General features: G+C 40.2%; 1 protein-coding gene across 1 annotated transcript in view; it reads right to left on the bottom strand.

The window, feature by feature from the left end:
* The window catches only part of brca2 (BRCA2 DNA repair associated), a 121,904-nt gene extending 103,242 nt beyond the window's left edge, over positions 1 to 18,662 (bottom strand). The window contains exons 1-7 of the mRNA XM_060826976.1: positions 18,576 to 18,662; positions 18,120 to 18,362; positions 15,943 to 16,042; positions 7,536 to 7,591; positions 7,006 to 7,046; positions 6,814 to 6,928; positions 553 to 605 (exon numbers count right to left, since the gene is read on the bottom strand). Of these exons, the coding sequence (XP_060682959.1) occupies positions 553 to 605; positions 6,814 to 6,928; positions 7,006 to 7,046; positions 7,536 to 7,591; positions 15,943 to 16,042; positions 18,120 to 18,362; positions 18,576 to 18,606 (639 nt within the window). The 5' untranslated portion in view covers positions 18,607 to 18,662. The remainder of the gene's footprint in view (positions 1 to 552; positions 606 to 6,813; positions 6,929 to 7,005; positions 7,047 to 7,535; positions 7,592 to 15,942; positions 16,043 to 18,119; positions 18,363 to 18,575) is intronic.
* Between the last annotated feature and the right edge of the window lie 214 nt (positions 18,663 to 18,876).

Raw genomic sequence — 18,876 nt, 5'->3', positions numbered from 1 at the left:
TCATAAAACCTCAGCCAGTGCAGGAATTAAACCCAAGCAGTTGATGTCGGTCTACATCACAAACCAGCTGCCTAGCCAACTGGTGACTTTGATCACAATTTCACAGGCCAGCACAGTTACAAAGTAGGATGTTAGTGTTAATATTGATCAAGATCTCCGTCTTTAGGGGGGGGGGGGTTCCGACTGGTGATTAGAGCATGGTCAATTATACAACGCCAGTTTTATTTCAGCCATTCCCCTTATAAAGAGGCCTTTTCACTGTTTCCTCACATGAGTCATCTTATGGCATTGTGTACAAGTACCGAGAACTTGTAATGTCATCCAAGTGACATAGCAATCTATATTAAGTGAGGTGACTTCCCACTACTCCAGAATAGAATCAGTCGAGAACTTAACTGAGGAATTCAATACTACTATAAATATGCAGATCTTTGTTCTGAGGAATATTAGCACTAATCATCACTTGTGGCAAAAAATCATTACAAATTGCAGACAAATATAGAAGAATCAATAATCTCACACCAAGCAAACTCTAATAGGTACATAACTTACTGAAGGCACTTGTACTTCCTTCAGCCTGTCTTGAGGCAAGTTATTTTCTTTGGCTGAAAAGCACAACAAGTTATTTATGGAGCAACATATTAGATTACCACAGACATTTGAGTTGTGCGATTCATTCCTAAAATCCAGATTCTAAGACTATGGTTCAGATAAGCAAGGAATCAATTTCTGGACACCATGGGAATCAGGATCCAGGTCACAATTGATTTCAGAGCAGAAGTTGAAATTCAGAAAGTCCTGTACATGTTCCCAACTAACAACGTACAGAGGAACAGGGGAACAACACCACCTGAAAAAGTTAGCCTTCAAGTACTCATCTTCATGGCTTGAAAACATTTAGCAATTCTTTCAATGTTGCTTGGGTCAAAATTCTTGAATCTGATCCCTTAACGGCATTGTGGTTTGACGCACAGCATAGGGGCTACAGAAGGCAACTTACCACCACTTTCTCAAGAGCAAATAAGAATGAGCAATAAATGCTGGTCCAGCCTATGTCCCATGAGTGAATAACAAAAAGCATAAAGTCCATGTAGATTCTGTCAACACTACTCTCATCCACACACCAAATCACTTAGTCAAAAAGTTCAATCAGATTTTTTTAGATACAATCTCCAATGACAAAGACAAGCTGATTACCCTTAATTAATCCATGCATCTCCAATCCAAACTGCAACACGAAAAACTCCAACTTTGTTAAACACTATTTTCTCTTCATAAATCCTCAGACTCTGTCCAATTAGACAAACACTTTCTGAATAGTAGTAACATGTTTATAGATTTGCCTAATTTCTCTACTAATGCATTTGCAGTTTTCTGTCTCCCTCCATTCTTAAATAATAACTTACTTTTGTAACTTTTCAACTTGTAGACAGAGTTATGGAATTAAAGTTTTGCAACACAACCATTGTCTACATCCACCATCTGTCCTGAAGAGTAACCCTTTCTCTCTTCACAGATAGTGCCAGACTTGCTGAGTTTCTCCAGCATTTTGTTTTTATTTCTATCTCTGTAACATCATCCAAAACTCTAGGGTGATCAATGTCAGGTCCTGGCTAATTAACTTCTCCAACACTACACCTCTCTGAAATGAAGTACTAATTTTATTTCCACACACTCACTCAACATGTGAATTTTAATTATTTCAAGGAGACTTTTTGTGTCTTCATCTGTGAAAACATGTAAAATACATGCCATTTCTCTATCTCCTACTGCAAATTCTCCTGCCTGCACCAATGGACCCACATTTCTTTCTTAATCATTTCCTTCACCTATTGAAGATTTTATAATTTTGTGTTTTCCTATCTTTTATTCATATCCTTTTCTCTTTTCCTTCAAACTTTTGGTTTAATTTTAAAATCTTCTCGACTCTCAAGATGTTATTTTGGTATGCCTCTTCCTTTGATCTAATATGATGTATCATTTAACTTCTCTTGTTAGCCATGATCTTCCCATTTTTTTCCCCCCCAATTGGGTAATTTTGTTTTAAGTAAACTTTTTTCCTTCAGAAAATTAGTTTTAATTACTAGCTATCACTAAACCTTTCAATCTATATTTTGAATCCACCGCAACCAAATTCCTCCTCACCCTCATACTATGAGGAACAGAAAAGTACAGACCAGTTAGCCTCATATGCGTGGTGGGGAAACATTGAAGCCAATAATCAAATATGGAGTAACTGAACACTCAAATTTTCAGTTCATCAGGAAGTCTTCATGGATTCATGATAGCCAAGTCATGCCTGACAAACCTCAATGATTTCTTTGAAGAGGTGACTGAAAGGGGTTCAAGAACATTTTTATGCTGCAGACAGATCCAAAACAGTGGGAGGAAAAAATGGTGCGTTAACTGTGGTAAAAGAGAAAAAGAGATATAAATGAGTGTAAATGAAGGTATGTAAGGGAGAAAATGGGTGTGCCCTTCAGAGAGCAGATTCACTAACACATGAACAAGACCTGGTTGCTTTTGGGGGGGGGGGGGGGGGGGGGGTGGGAAATGTTGCAAGAGTATCTTCCTCCACCACTGTCTCAGGCATCTACATTTCTACATCCCTGAGTGGAAAAACAAATCTCAGATTTCCTCTATAAAGCACTTACTCCTCAAACACATGTCTTAGATTGGTCTGCCACAGGGAAAAGGTGCAAAAGCATATTGCAAATATGGTTATTTCTGTATGGTCCCTTTTTCCTACAAAAGGATTTTTTCTTGTGGAAAGCTGGGAGTTTAGGAATTGTTCAAACTTGAATCTTTTTCAAGATATTTTGTTTTCTTGCACCAGCTTTTATTTCTGTCCATTTCTGCTTCAAGACATAGCGGCGCATCCTATGCTGACTGTGTACACCAACATTTTGTGTTTACTCCTTCCCTGGTTGAAAACACTCCTATGGACTTCGCTCAGCACTCATAACTTCACTGAAGTGGTATCATAGAGTCGAATAGCAAAGTATGATCACAAAAGATTCAAGTAAGGAAAACCATTCTCAAGTCATTGAGAATCAATTTTTTTTGTCTCCACAGTTGTCAATCATTTTAGTGGTATGGGAGGCACTAACAACGTTGACGTTTACTGACCCTCAACATTTCAATGGTTTGCTACGCCATTGGTAGAGATATTCAAAAGAATGGACAGAAGGATTCAAAATCATGAGTGTCTCGTACAAAGTAAACAGAGAGAAACAGTTTCCCTTAGTGGAAGGATCAATAAGAAAACAAATGCAAAGTAAGCAGCTAAAGAAAACAATGAACATACGCAAAGTCCATTTCACAGAGTTAATGGTGAAGATCTGGATAACACTGCCTGAGAATGTGGTAATGAAGGTAAGTTCTGTCAAAGTATTCAAAAGGGAATCAGATTATTATCTGAAAGAATGTTCAGGACTAAAAACAGAATAGACACGGACTGCCGATAGGTGAATTGCTCCTTTGGAGAGCCTTCACAGATATGAAGACCTATGTGGTTTCCTTATGTACTGTAACAATTCTGAGGCTTCATTTTACTAGAAATAAAATGGAAGCAACATCATCTTCCTTTCTGCAGAGAATTCCCATTTGCCCTAAATTCCTGACGTTGTTCACAATGTTAACTATGCACTCAGTTTTGTGATCACTGTGCAGCCCACTAGTCTGCAATGAACAGAACATTCCAGCTGAAGCCTAACATGGTGAAGAGGCAAAGAAGAGTAACAAGACTAATTCTAAGAGCTAACAGTGAATAATGACCAAATATTAAGCATTCAAGAAGCCATTAAGCTGAGTAGATTAGCAAAAAAAATTAAATAAATATTTGTTAGAAATCAATTTTTTCAACATCTGGTTGATAATCTTAAACGGCAAAGCAGGAGAGCAGGGAACGGAAACTGCAGGGGATGGGCACAATTGAAATGTGGAACTTTTCAAGGAACAGCTACCGTGCGTCCTTAATAAGTATGTACCTGGCAGGTAGACAGGAAGTAGCTGAGCGAGGGAGCCCTGGTTTACTGAAGAAATTGAATCTGTTGTCAAGAAGGAGGCGGCAGCTTCTGTTAAGATGAGATGCGAAGGCTCAGTTAAGGTGCTTGAGTTACAGGTTAGCAAAAGACCTAAAGAGAGAGCTAAGGGAGGCTAGGAGGGAACGTGAGAAGTCGTTGGCAGGTAGATCAAGGAAAACCCTAAAGCTTTCTATAGCTATATCAAGAATAAAAGAATGACTAGAGAAAGATTAGGGCCAATCAAGGACAGTAATGGGAAGTTGTGCGTGGAGTCCAAGGATATCAGAGAAGTATTAAAATGAATATTTTCCATTAGTATTCACACAGGAAAGAGAATGCTTTCGAGAGAATACTTAGATACAGGCTACTAGACTAGAAGGGATTGAGATTCACAAAGAGGAGGTGTTAGTAATTCTGGAAAATTGATAACTCCCCGGGGCTGGATAAGATTTATCCTAGGATTCTCTGGGAAGCCAGGAAGGAGATTGCAGAATTTTTGGCTTCGAAGTTTATGTCGTCATTGTCTACAGGAATAGTGCCAGAAGACTGAATAACAAATATTATCCCCTTGTTCAAGAAGTGGGGTAGAGACAACCCTAGTAATTATAGACCAAAGGGCTTTACTTTGGCTGTGGGTGAAGTGTTGGAAAAAGGTATAGAGATAGGATTTATCATCTAGAGAGGAATAAGTTGATATGGGATAGTCAACATGGTTATGTGAAGGGTAGGCCATGCTGCACAAACCTTATTCAGTTCTTACAGGTGGTGACCAAACAGGTGGATGAAGGTAAAGTGGTTAGTGTGGTGTATATGGATTTCAGTAAGGCATTTGTTAAGGTCCCCCATGGTAGACTATTGCACAAAATACGGAAACACAGGATTTAGGGTGATTTGGCAGTTTGGATCAGAAATTGGCTAGCTGAAAGAAGACAGAGGATGGTGGTTGATGGGAAATGATCATCCTGGAGTTCAGTTACTAGTTGTGTACCACAAGGATCTGTTTTGGGGCCACTGCTGTTTGCCATTTTCATAGAAGACCTAGATGAGGACATAGAAGGATGGGTTAGTAAATTTGCAGATGACACTAAGCTCGGTGGAGTTGTGGATAGTGCTGAAGGATGTTACAGGTTACAGAGAGATGCATATAAGCTGCAGAGCTGGGCTGAGAGGTGGCAATGAAGTTTAATGTGGAAAAGTGTGAGGTAATTCACTTTGGAAGGAGCAATAGGAATAAAGAGCACTGGGCTAATGGTAAGATTCTTGGTAGTGTAGAAGAGCAGAGACATCTGTGCCCACATAGATAGATCCCTGTAAAGTTGCCACCCAGGTTGATACGGTTGTTAAGGAGGCATACGGTGTATTAACTTTTATTGGTAGAGGGGTTGAGTTTCAGACCTACGAGGTCATGCTGCAGCTGCACAAAATTGAAGTATGTATACAATTCTGGTATGCATTATAGGAATGATATGGAAGCTTCGGAAAGGTTGCAGAGAAGATTTACCAAGATGTTGACTGGTCTGGAGGGAAGGTCTTTTGAGAAAAGCGGAGGGACTTGAGGCTGTTTTCATTAGAGAGAAGGTGGTTGAGTGGTGACTTAGTTGAAACAAAATAATCAGAGGATTAGATAGGTTAGACGGTGAGAGCCTTTTCCTCAGATGGTGACGGCTAGCACAAGGGAACAGTTTTAAATTGAGGGGTGATAGATATAGGACAGACATCAAAGGTACTTCCTTTACTCAGAGAGTAAGAAGGGCCTGGAGCACAGTGCCTGCAATAATAGTTGACTTGTCAACTTTAAGGGCATTTAAATAGTCATTGGATAAACATATGGTTGATAATGGAATAGTGTAGGATAGATAGGCTTCAGATTGTCGCGCTGACCTGCGGAGCCATTGAGGTCTGAAGGGCCTGTACTGCACTATAATGTCCTATGTTCAATACAGTCAAAAAATGTGCAAGTACACAGGAATGTAGCTAATGCTCGATTAGGTGAGTTGGAGTTTTTTTAGATTAGATTACTTACAGTGTGGAAACAGGCCCTTTGGCCCAACAAGTCCACACCGACCCACCGAAGCGCAACCCACCCATACCCCTACATTTACCCCTTACCTAACACTACGGGCAATTTAGCACGGCCAATTCACCTGACCCGCACATCTTTGGACTGTGGGAGGAAACCGGAGCACCCGGAGGAAACCCACGCAGACACGGGGAGAACGTGCAAACTCCACACAGTCAGTCGCCTGAGTCGGGAATTGAACCCGGGTCTCAGGCGCTGTGAGGCAGCAGTGCTAACCACTGTGCCACCCACCAGTTCTAGAGCGAAAGGTTCTCTCAGCCCGAAAACAAATTGCACTCTGCCAAACTAGCCAGCTCTATCTTTTTTGCATTCCCGTGCCTTATCCCACGTCCACAATAGCGTATTACCAAGCGGGCATCAATGTCCCTTTGAACAACTCAATTCATTTTGCATGTTTGGCCAACTGGAATAGGAAGCCCCATACTTTCAAATATTTAGTCTGAAAACAATTTTACTGAGCTCCAATGCTAAGTTTAATTCTGGATTCTCTTACTTGAGGGACAAATGTTTTTATTTTTCAGAAAAGAATGATCAGAACAGAAATATCTCAATCAAGTCATTTTAAACAGCAAGATTAGCAAAGTCTACCTGCCATTTTGTAACTAATAATCTGTACAACTGGCTCCAAAAAAAAAACTAGAAAACACTAAAATGCTGAATTAAATAAAGCCACTTGTTTCCAAAGCTGAAACAACTTTGGTCACTCACCTTTACATATAATGACTGTTGGATTCAATGATGGAGGAGTCGCTAATGAACTGGTCCAAGACATGTCAGGATCCACCTCAGCCCCAAGACTTTCCGAAATCCGCTTTGACGAGATCTATTTCAGAAATAAAAATTGCAGTATTTTTCTTTAAAAGGCAAAACAAAAAAAAATTAAAATCAATGAACCCTTACCTCAGATGACACTGGAGGGCTGAACAATGAACGTCCACCATCTGGAAGAAAACGTATCTTTTAAGAAAATACACCTTGTGAAATGGTAAACATTTTTGCATGGTATAAACTTAATTAACATTTTGCAAATAAATCACAGCAAAGCATGTTTCAGTTCATCATTTGTTCAATTGTCCCTTTGAAAACTACAAATTTTATTCCTATTGTCAAGTTTAATCTTCCTAAAAGGATTTTATATTCAAGTCACATGACAGATTATCATTTGAAATCATTGTCAGATGAAGGAGCAGCCTCCAAAAGCTTGTGATTTCAAATAAACCTGTTGGACTATAACCTGGTGTTGGGTGACTTCTGACTTGGTCCACTCCTGTCCAATACCAACACCTCCACATCATAATGTTACACTGACAGGTGTACCGCTGATCAAATTAGACAAGGACCTGGTCTATACTTGGTAGTGCCATGAGAATTTGGGCAATTTACTACTGGATTATCAATCAGGAAGAAAGTCACATTAAAGTTACACTCACCTTGTACAGAATAAGTGTGTTGTGGAGTCCTGCATGTATTATGCAACAGAATAGGGCTTGAATGAAGTAAAACAAAAATGAATTAATATATTTTGTTAAATCTGTAAATACAAATGCAATATTACAATGAAAAATGAATGGGTTATGGAGCACTTTTCTCTTCAAATAGATATGATCATTCATGTCAATGGTATTTCTTTTGTTTTAGGAGGACCAGATGTTAAATATGCAGGAAACTCAAAAACATGACACTAGTTTTTTTCTTACATAGAATACCAATCTCTCAAAATTGTTGTGGTTAATGTAAGCTTGCATTGCAGGGTATTTCTGACACAATAGGTTAAATTCCAGAACTGGAAAATTTCAGAAACTTGCATTTTTGACTTAATTTAAAAAGGATGCTTTTATCGCTACAATAAATGGAAAATATAACTTTTAAATTTAATACAGAAATGTACAGAATAGGAAATGGGCCATTTAGAGGTGAGAGGAAAAGAGGAGAGTTGAGCCTGTGGAATTCCCTGCTACAGAAAGCAGTTGAGACCAAAACATTAAAATGCTTTCAGGGAGGAGAAACAGGTCTTAGAATTAAATGCATCAAAAGGGTATTGGACAAATGCAGGAATAGGATATTAAGTTGGATGATCAGTGATGAACCATGAAATTGTGTGCATTGTGTGCCTATTTTTAGCTCATGAACAGTAGCGGTTCAAATGAGAAACTCACCACCACCCTCACGGGCAACCAGGGACAGCAGATACATGCTCGCACAGCCAGTGATGCGAACATTCCCCAAATAATGACAAAAAAAACTGAAGGATGGACCAAGCTCAGGAGGGCTGAATGGCCTAATCTTGCTCCTGTTTTCTATGTGTCGATGTTTAGAATATCTTTTCACTGATATTGATTCCCCTATTGCAAACACTTTAATAATTTATCAATATTTTCTAAAAGACTTCAAAGGCTGGTAAAATGATATCTGCACTTCCTGGAAAAACAAGACTTTCAGTTATGTAGGCAAGAGTGATGCCCCATGTGTAAAGTAAAATGTTACATTTTAATTAATGTGTCTTTATTCTATCTGTGAGCAGCCAGAGACAGAGAGGAGGGGGTATTGGAGATCAGGAGGTTGCCGGGAAGGTAAGGACTTAATATATATTTGGGCAGTGGCTAAACCCAAGATACTACACTTTTAGTATCTCCCTCCCGCTCCCATCCCCCCAACCAGAAAAGGACTCTGTATGGTAAGGTTATTTTATATTTTCTTTCATGTATTTAAGTGTATTGTTTGGTTTTAGTTAGTTGATATAACGCTAAGGCTTACAATGGCAGGGGACCTCAGATTGTGCCATGTGCCTCTTGCTTGATGTGGGAGCTCAGGGACGTGACTGACATCCCTGACTCGTACACTTGCAAGAAGTGCGTCCAGGCGCAGCTCTTGTTTGACCGCATGACAACTCTGGAGCTGCAGACAGACTTTCTGTGGAGCATCCATGATGCTGAGGTGGTTGTGGATAGCAAATTTAGTGAATTGGTAACACTGCAGGTTAGACTTGCTGAGGGAGATAGTGAATGGGTGTAAAGAAAGACAGAGAAAGAATAGGAAGGCATTGCAGGTGTTACCTGCGGTCATCTTCCACAAAAACAGGTATATAGTTTTGGATACTGTTGAGGAATATGGCTCACCAGGGTAGGACAGCAGATGCCAGGATCATGGCACCATGGCAGGCACAGCTGCTCAGAAGGACAGGAAAAATATTCGTCAGGCCATAGTCACAGGAGATTCTATTGTAAGGGGAGTAGATAGGCAGTTTGGCAAAAAAAAACAAGACGTTATGTTGCTTCCCAGGTGCTCGGGTCCGGGATGTCACTGATCGGCTGCAGAGCATTCTGAAAGGGGAGGCTGAACAGCCAGTTGTCATGGTGCATATACGCACTACTGATATAAATAAAACAAACGAGATAAGGTCCTGAAAGCAGAATTCAGGGAGCTATGAGAGAAGTTAAAGAGAAGGATCTCAAAGGTAGTGATCTCAGGATTGCTACCAGTGCCACGTGCTAGCCAGGTAGAAATGAAAAAATAGGCAGGATGAACACTTGGCTTTAGGGATGGTGTAGGAGGGAGGAATTCAGATTTGTGGGACATTGGAACCAGTTCTGGGGAAGGTGGGACTACTACAAATTGGATGGTCTACACCTGAACCAGACTGGAGCTAGTGTCCTTCAGGGAGTTTTTGCAACTCCTGTTGGAGGTTTTAAACTAATGTGGCAGGGGGCTGGGAACCAGAAGAGAAGACAGTGAGGTGGAAACTAAGACTGTAAGGATCACAAAGTTAACATTACCAAGGAAAAGAGTAGGCAGAGAGCAGATGAAGGCAAAAGAACTGGTGGCCTGAAGTGCATATACTTTAATGCAAGGAGTAAAGTGGGTAAGGCAGATGAACTTAGGGCTTGGATTAGTGTCTGGGAGTATGACGTTATTGTGAATTCAGAGACTTGGTCAAAGGAAGGGCATGATTAGCAACTAAATTTTCCAGGATATAAATGCTTCAGATAGGATAGGGAAGCAAGAGTTGCATTGCTGGTCAGGGATGCTAGAGGAGGACACTATGAAGGGCTTGTGCAGTGAGGCATTATGGGTGGAGCTGAGAAATAAGAAGGGTGCAGTTACATTATTGGGGCTGTATTACAGGCTTCCCAACAGCGAGCATGAGGTAGAAGAATAAATAGGTAAAGAGATTATGGAAAGATGCAGACACAACAGGGTGATGGTGATGGGGATGGGAGATTTTAATTTTCCCAACATTGACTGGGATACACTTAGTGTCAGAGGTCAGGATGGGACAGAATTTGCAAGGAGCATCCAGGAAAGTTTTCTAAAGCAGTATGTCAAGAGTCTGACAAAGGAAGGGGCCATATTGGACCTGGTGTTGGGGATGCACCAGGCCAAGTAGTAGATGTTGCGGTGGGGGATTTCTTTAGGAATAGTGACCACAATTCTGTAAGTTTTAGAATATTCGTAGACAAAGATGAGAGTAGTCCTAAGTGAAGAGTACTAAACTGAGCCAAAGCCAATTATAATCAAAATTCAGCAGGAGTGGGGAAATGTGAATTGGGAGCAGCTATTTGAAGGGAAGTCCACATTCGATATTTGGGAGGCTTTCAAAGATAGGTTGAAGATAATGCAGGATAGGCATATCCCTTTGAAAACTAGGGATAGGAAAGGCAAGATTCGTGAATTGTGGATAACAGGAGAAACCGTGCGACTAGCTAACTATATAAGGTCCAAGCAGCTAAGAACAGAATGGGCCTTGGAGGAATATCAGAAGAGTCGGACCAATCTTGAACGAGGAATCAAGCAGGCTAAAAGGAGTCATGAAATAACTTTAGTGAGCAGAATTAAGGAGAATCCCAAGGCCCTTTATTCATATATAAGAAGCAAGAGGGTGACTAGAGAAAGGATTGGTCCACTAAAGGACAAAGGAAGGAAGGCTGTGTGTCGAACCTGAGAAAATGGGTGAGATTCTCAATGGTTACTTTGCATTAGTGTTCACGGAGGAGAGGGAAATGATGAATATTAAGATTAAAGATAGAAGTTTGTTGACTCTGGGTCACGTTGACATGGGCGGGGGGGGTGGGTGGGGAAGAAGATATGTTGGGTAGGCTAAAGGACATGAAGGTGGACAAATTCCCAGGACCAGATAAGAATTTATCCCAGGTTACAGGCGAGATGCTGAAGGACTGGAGGGTTGCTCATGTTGTCCCCCTGTACAAGAAGGGTAGTAGGGATATTCCAGGTAACTACAGACCAGTGAGCCTGACATCAGTGGTGGGAAAGGTGCTGGAGAAGGTACTGAGGGATAAAATCTATTTATATTTGGAAAAGAATGGGCTTATCAACTATAGGCAATATGGTTTTGCATAGGGGAGATTGTACCTTACGAACTTGATAGAGTTCTTTGAGGAAGTGACGAAGCTAATAGATGAAGGAAGGGCTGTAGATGTCATATACATGGACTTTAGTAAGATGTTAGATAAGGTTCCTCATGGTAGACTAATGGAGAAAGTGAAGTCACATGGGTGCGCAGGGTGTTCCAGTTGGGTGGATAAAGAACTGGTTGAGCAACAGGAGACAGAGTAGTAGTTGAAGGGTGTTTCTCGAAATGGAGAAAGGTGACCAGTGGTGTTCTGCAGGGATCAGTGCTGAGGGCCACTGTTGTTTGTGATATACATAAATGATCTGGAAGAGGGCATTGGTGGTCTGATCAGATTTGCAGATGGCACGAAGATTTGTGGAGAAGCATAAAGTATAGGGGACTGTCAAAGAATACAGGAGAATATAGACAGACTACAGAGTTGGGCGGAGAAGTAACAGATGGAGTTCAATTCAGGCAAATGGAAGGTGATGCATTTTGGAAAGTTAGAGCAAACTATACCATAAATGGAAGAGTCTTGGGAAAAGTTGATGAGCAGAGAGATGTGGGAGCTCAGGTCCATTGTACCCTGAAGGTGGCTGCTCAAGTGGATAGAGTGGTCAAGGCGGCATACGGTATGCTTATCTTCATCAGACAGGGTATGGAGTATAACAGCTGGCAGGTTATGTTAAAATTGTACAAGACTTTGGTTCAGTTACATTTAGAATACTGTGAACAGCTCTGCTCACCACATTACCAAAAGGATATGAATGCTTTGGAGAGGGTGCAGAGAAACTTTACAAGGATGTTGCCTGGTATGGAAGGTGCTAGCTCTGAAGAAAGGTCAAGTAGGTTAGGATTATTTTCATTAGAAAAAAGGGAGATTGAGGGGGGACCACATTGAGGTCTACAATATCATGAAGGGTATAGACAGGGTGGATAGAGATAAGCTTTCTCCCAGGTGAAGGATTCACCTGTGGGTGGCATGGTGGCACAGTGGTTAGCACTGCTGCCTCACAGCGCCAGAGACCCGGGTTTAATTCCTGACTCAGGCGACTGACTGTGTGGAGTTTGCACATTCACCCAGTGTCTGCGTGGGTTTCCTCCGGGTGCTCTGGTTTCCTCCCACAGTCCAAAGATGTGCAGGTCAGGTGAGTTGGCCAAGCTAAATTGCCCATGGTAGTAGGTAAAGGGGTAAATGTAGGGGAATGGGTGGGTTGTGCTTTGGCGGGTCGGTGTGGACTTGTTGGGCCGAAGGGCCTGTTTTCACACTGTAAGTAATCTAATCTAATCTAATAATGAGAGATCACGCATTCATGGTGAGAGGAGAAAAGTTTAAGGGGGATACATGTGGAAAGTACTTTACACAGAGGATGGTAGGCATCTGGAACATGTTGCCACCAGAGCTAGTAGAGACAGGCACGGTAGATTCATTTAAGATGCATCTGTCCAGATGCATGAGTAGGTGGGGAACAGAGGGATGCACATGCTTAGGAATTGGGCGACAGCTTTAGATAGCGAATTTGGATCGGCTCAGGCTTGGAGAGCCGAAGGGCCTGTTCCTGGGTTGTAAGTTTTCTTTGTTCTTTGCTCATGAATTTTTCCTTCCTAAAAGTTGAACACTGATAAACACGCCTGAAGTATTTTATAGGTTGAATTCCATCCCTCTTAACGGGCAAGACTCTATGCATTCAACACAGTGAATGGAGTCTCAAATACCTATACCACTGCACAAGTTGCATATTACATAGTAAAATGGTTATTTCATTATTTATCAACAGCTTTCCTGTAGCCATTGGAAAAATAGTAATATTAGTAAACTGTTCCAGTTAACCAACAGAATTCTGACTGAATATAGGTGTTTTGACCAACAGAACTAAATTTCCAACAACTAAATGTTACTTCCACTGATGTCCACAGTACCATATCTTGCATTATCAATATGGAACTGCTTTTATTTGGACAAGGTCAAAACAAAAATCACACCACCACCACGGAGAGGGAGAGTGTGCGAGCAAGAGCGAGAGAAAGCGTGTGTGGGTGTGTTTGAGAGACAGTGTGCGCTAGTGTGAGGGAGGCTATGCAAGTGAGTGTGTGTGCACGCATCTGGGATTTGCATATTGATCAATCAAATTCTACACTTCCATTCAAACTGATTAAAGATTTAAGAGCCATCTTAGGTGTGTTCAATTCGTTTGCGTAAATCGTATGATCCTTTGACCTTTACCTTATAAATTCTGTGTCCTGATGAAGCTGTGAAATCTAGTGTTCTCAAATATATCCATTGGCCTATAACCTGATGTGTGATTTTTGACCTTGTCCAACCCAGTTGAACACTGGCATCTCTATATCATGCTTTTAATTGAACTTCAATTTGTTTTAAATAGACCTCTTACAAAGTCCAAACAATGGAACTTCCATTCCATCAGATTGAGTTGGATTCAATATCAAGTAGAAGTGACTGTGCCTTAATCCCTTTAACGTTTTAAAAATAATTTGTTTTGTTATTATTTTATCAATTCATTTGGTTTATTGTTCTATTTCCTCTTACAAAGATACTATTTTTCCCCAAATGTTGCGAGTTCAGTTGAATCTCCTCTTAGACACTAGTAGAGAAATTACTGGCTGAAAGAGAAGTACAGGAACAGAATGTTTCACCAGGAGATTAAAAGAAATAAAACTCCATTTAAACGGAAAGGTACGAACATCTCAACAAAAACGAGATTTCCCATATTCAAATGGGGAAGTACCACAGTTCTTCCACCATGTCCAAAATTGCATGGTATGTAATTTCAAAAAGAGATTAAAACCATTTGGGAAGTGCATGATGCTTGGAAGATAACCTTGTTGACAGAGAGGCTATAATATATGACATGCCAGATATATTTCATTTAAAAGATAATAAGTACAAAACGTTTAGTTAAATAAAGTTAAAATTCTCATCCTCAGTTTGACATTCTTGGAATTCTCTCATGTTCCTTATAAAATTCCACAATCCTCAGGGTTATTCACATTCCTCCCAGGTGCATGGAGGTTACTGAAGGGGACTTCCACAGCCAAGTTAATGTATTTCCACTGCTATAATCCCAGTTGCAGACTTACTTCCTTCAGTCCAAGAGGGGTATAGCTCCCCCTTAAGGGAATTTTAGCTGGTAAATCATCAAATGTTTGCGTAGTGCCTTCAATGTAAAGTTATACAGAATCATAAAATACAAACTTCACACAAGGAAATGGTCAGGTCAAAAAGAAAGATTTTAAGTGTTGTAGTACGGAAAAGAGAAGTAGAATGAGGGACAGGTTCAGATGATTATTCAAGAGCTTGGTACCAAGTTAGCTGAAGGTTCCTGAAGAAGGGCTTATGCCCGAAATGTTGAATCTCCTGTTCCTGAGATGCTGCCTGACCTGCTGCGCTTTTCCAGCAACACATTTTCAGCAGTAGCTGAAGGTACTGCCAGCAATGGTGAAGCAATTACAACTGGGGTGTCCAAAAGGCCATAAATTAGAGGACTGAATAATTCTAAGGGTTTTAGGGTTGGATGGGGATGTCAAACATAGGGAGGGATTAAGTTCATGGAGAAATCCAAAATGAAGGATTAGAACATTAAAAACAGTTTGTTACTCAAACAGGAAGCAACATAGGTCAGCGAACATAAAGCTAATGGGAGAACTGGATTTGCTACAAGTTAAGATATAAAGAGGAGTTGTAGATGACCTCAACTTGACAGAGGTTACAATGTGGGAAACCAGCCAGAAGTTCCTAGGGGCTCTTTGCTAGCCTTGCTGTATGTTAGCATTAAGATAACATTACAGTTATATGGCTGCGGTTTATTAGTAGACTAAATTGATTCAAGCTAACTACAAGATTGGATTATGACTGAAGGTTTCAAGGGCAGATCAACAAGTTGGGAGAATATTTAGGTTTTGTTAAAGAAGTGGTAAAAAGGTGTTGTTGAGGATGGTACAATAACGTGATAAGCTTAAATCTCAAACTAAGGGAGAGGGGATGGAGTCACTACCTCAGGAACATAACTCAGAGTAGTAACCACAAACAATGCCTTCAGCTTTCCTAATACTGAATTGCAAAATGTTTTTGCTTATTCAGTCCTGAGTGTTGGTTAAACAGACTGACAACTTAACAACAAAAGGAGGAGATCAAAAAGGTGTTAATGAGTTGGTGTTATTAACATATACATAAAAACAGTACCTTTGGCTAATGTTACCAAGGTACAGTTTATAGATGAGAAATCCTCAGCTACAGAAAATTAAAAATTGAAGAGGTCGGTTTCCTCTTCCTTCCCAGCAAATTAACCTCCCAATAGATGATGAACAGAATAACGTGAAGAACTATCCACAATCGTATTAATAAAGAACTTTTGAAATAGGGTGCAACCATATTAGCAACTGAAGTGCAATTCTGAAGTTACTGTTTCCAGGAAGAAAAGTTAGCCCAGAATGGCCAGCACTAAAATAATAAAGAGAAGAATCGAGCATACCTCTTTATTAAAGAGATCTCAGAGGCTGGATTCGAGGTTTCATTCCCATTTGTCTTGTACAGAGTTTTAATTCTTTGCTTCACAGAGGAATAACTGTTTCCTATTAAATGCAATCCATACCAACACTACTGTTACATGACTGCAAAGTCATTTTATTCATAATCACATTAGAATTGAGATTAACACTTTCAGCCTTACTGTGTATTATCATTATAACATCAAGATAACATTACATGATTGCAGTGTATTAGGGGACCAAACTGACTAGATTCAGGCTAACTTCAACATTTAATTATTAAAATGTAAAATCGCCATCATCCTACCAGAACACAGGACTGCTCTCTCAGAAACAGATGACTGTTGATAGGTTAACCTGAGGATCATCACACCTCAAGCAAGGGGAGAGGTTGAGAAGAGAAGTCTTTTATGGTAGTTTCAGCCAGTGCAAGAACTGAACCCACGCTGTTGGCATCACTCTATATCACAAGCCAACTAAGCTAAATGACTCTCACTGAAATAACATATCTCAGCTATTAGGTAAAAGGTGCTAAAAAGACTGTTTTCTCACAGAGGAGGACAGGAAATGGGAAAGACAACTTTTTTGCTATAAATATAATACTGTGCAATAATGTTACTTAAAAATAAGGGAAAGTAAGACTAATTAATCACAACTTCTAGTTTAAATGAAAAATATTATCTTCGTTTTTGAACAGCTTTATTGCACCAATGAATAATGGGCCTTAGTATGTTCAATAGGGAAAGTTGTTAAGTACAAGTAGTCCCCAGGTTACCAAAGGAGTTTGTTCCCAGAATCAATTAGTATAGGAGTTGGGAGGTCACATTGTGGCTGTACAGGACTTTGGTTAGGCCACTTTTGAAATAAGTGGTCTTGTGGTCTTCCTCCTATTGGAAAGATATTGTGAAACTTGAAAGGGTTCAGACAAGGTTTAGAAGGATGTTGCCAGGGTAGGAGGATTTGAGCAACAGGGAAAGGCTGAATAGGCTGGTGCTGTTTTCCCTGGCGTGTCGGTGGCTGAGGGGTGACATTATAGGAGGTTTATAAAATTATGAGGGGCATGGATAGAATAAATAGACAAGATCTTTTCCATGAGGTAAGAGAGTCCAGAACTAGAGGGCAGAGGTTTCGGGTCAGAGGGGAAAGATATAAAAGAGACGCAAGGGGCAATTTTTTCACGTAAAGGGTGTTGCGTGAATGGAATGAGCTGCCAGAGGAAGTGGTGGAGGAGGATACAATTGCAATATTTAAAAAGGCACTTGGATGGATATATGGATAGGAAGGGTTGAGGGATATGGACTAAGTGCTGGCAAATGAGATTAGTTTAGGTTGGGATATCTGGTTTCCGTGCTGTACATCTCTATGACAAAGTCCAAACACAATGCAGGACGACGTAAATCAGCCTTTTTGTAAGCACAGGAAATTTTTATATGGTGGATCTTTAAACCTGCACCTCCCTGCATGGAGTCTAGTTCTAAGTATGAGCTTTCATAAATTTGACATTTAGAAATTGGTAACCCTGTGTAACAGTTAAACATATTTCACAATGTCAGGTTCTGATGGCATTCATCTCACCATCCTCAAGATGTATTTCCCTCATCTTATGCCAGGGCTTTCCTACGGACTTGCCAGCCAAAACTTTGGAATGAACTCCAAGGCACTAATGGCTGATGTATGTTTCCAAATGGAATGCTGACAACTGCGTAGCCACTTTTAACCTCCCAGTCATTGTATACGGGATGGGACCTAACTGAGCAATCACACAGGCTGGAACTCTGCCTTGTACAACTGAAGCATGATCCACCCACTTTTGTATTTAATTCCCTCAGAATAAGTGATAGCATTCTACTTGATTTTCTAATTGCTTTCTGTACCTACATACTAGACTTTTATCATTTATACATGAGGCCATCCAGAGCAGTCTACAACTTAGAGCTCTGTAATCCCCCTATTTCGATAATATGTTTCTTTCTTGCTGCCAAAATGGATACCAGCATCCAAGTATTGGTTCCAACCATTTGCAATTTGGCACCTCATCCTAAGTTATGGTGCACTGGAAAATGCAAAACTTAAAAGATATAGCCCCAAATCATGAATCCTCAGAATACGAAGCATGAATACTAGCTTGGATTTCTTTTCTTTCCAGAGTTTGATTACTTACCCCCTTTCAACCAAGTTTCTTCAGTCCCTTTTTCTGTCATGGATACTGACGGAGTTATTAAAGTTAGACCACTGAAAATTGATGGAGTACAATCCAGCTGGCTGTGCAGAGTCTGCTTCTGCCACGGTGTTTTGAAATAACTTGAAATAAAGCTACGAGCGTCATTTCTCGGTTGTTTAAGGTGGTTAGAAGCTGCCGACAAACTAAGTTCCTCAAACCAATTTTGACATAATGGTCCCAAATCTGTAATGAGGGACAAAAAGTTTTAAAACAATAATGGGGTACTCAAATGCAATATGCCTTGCATGTACCTTATTTAAAGCAAGCATGGTTAAGGTACAGAGAAAACAGATTGCTTGTGACATGCATGTAACATTTCACTAATGTCATTTAGTTGCCACTTTTAAAAACATCACAAACAATTTTAATATAGTCATAAGGTTTTATGTTCCCTACCTTCTCGACAGGAGGCCACAAAATCATACATTGCATTCCTTGAATTCTGCTCTAACATCTAACTCAGTGATTCAATAGAACATTATTCTTGGTAGTTCAGCGAAATGGAACCCATTTTAAATTCAGATATTCCTGTGAAAACAAAATTATTTTTAAATTTTCAGAATCATTTTTAAGTTACAGAAGTAACCTCCAAATATGAACTCACCACAAAGATGGTAAACAGCAAACACAGATAGGTTCCTCTAGTTTATATTCTAAAGTTACAAAGATTTTGTTAAGACTCATCCAGTAACTACCA

This window comes from Hemiscyllium ocellatum, chromosome 6 (assembly GCF_020745735.1).
Source record: "Hemiscyllium ocellatum isolate sHemOce1 chromosome 6, sHemOce1.pat.X.cur, whole genome shotgun sequence".
In the NCBI taxonomy this organism is placed as follows: Eukaryota; Metazoa; Chordata; class Chondrichthyes; order Orectolobiformes; family Hemiscylliidae; genus Hemiscyllium; species Hemiscyllium ocellatum.
This window is presented reverse-complemented; position numbering and strand designations above follow the sequence as displayed.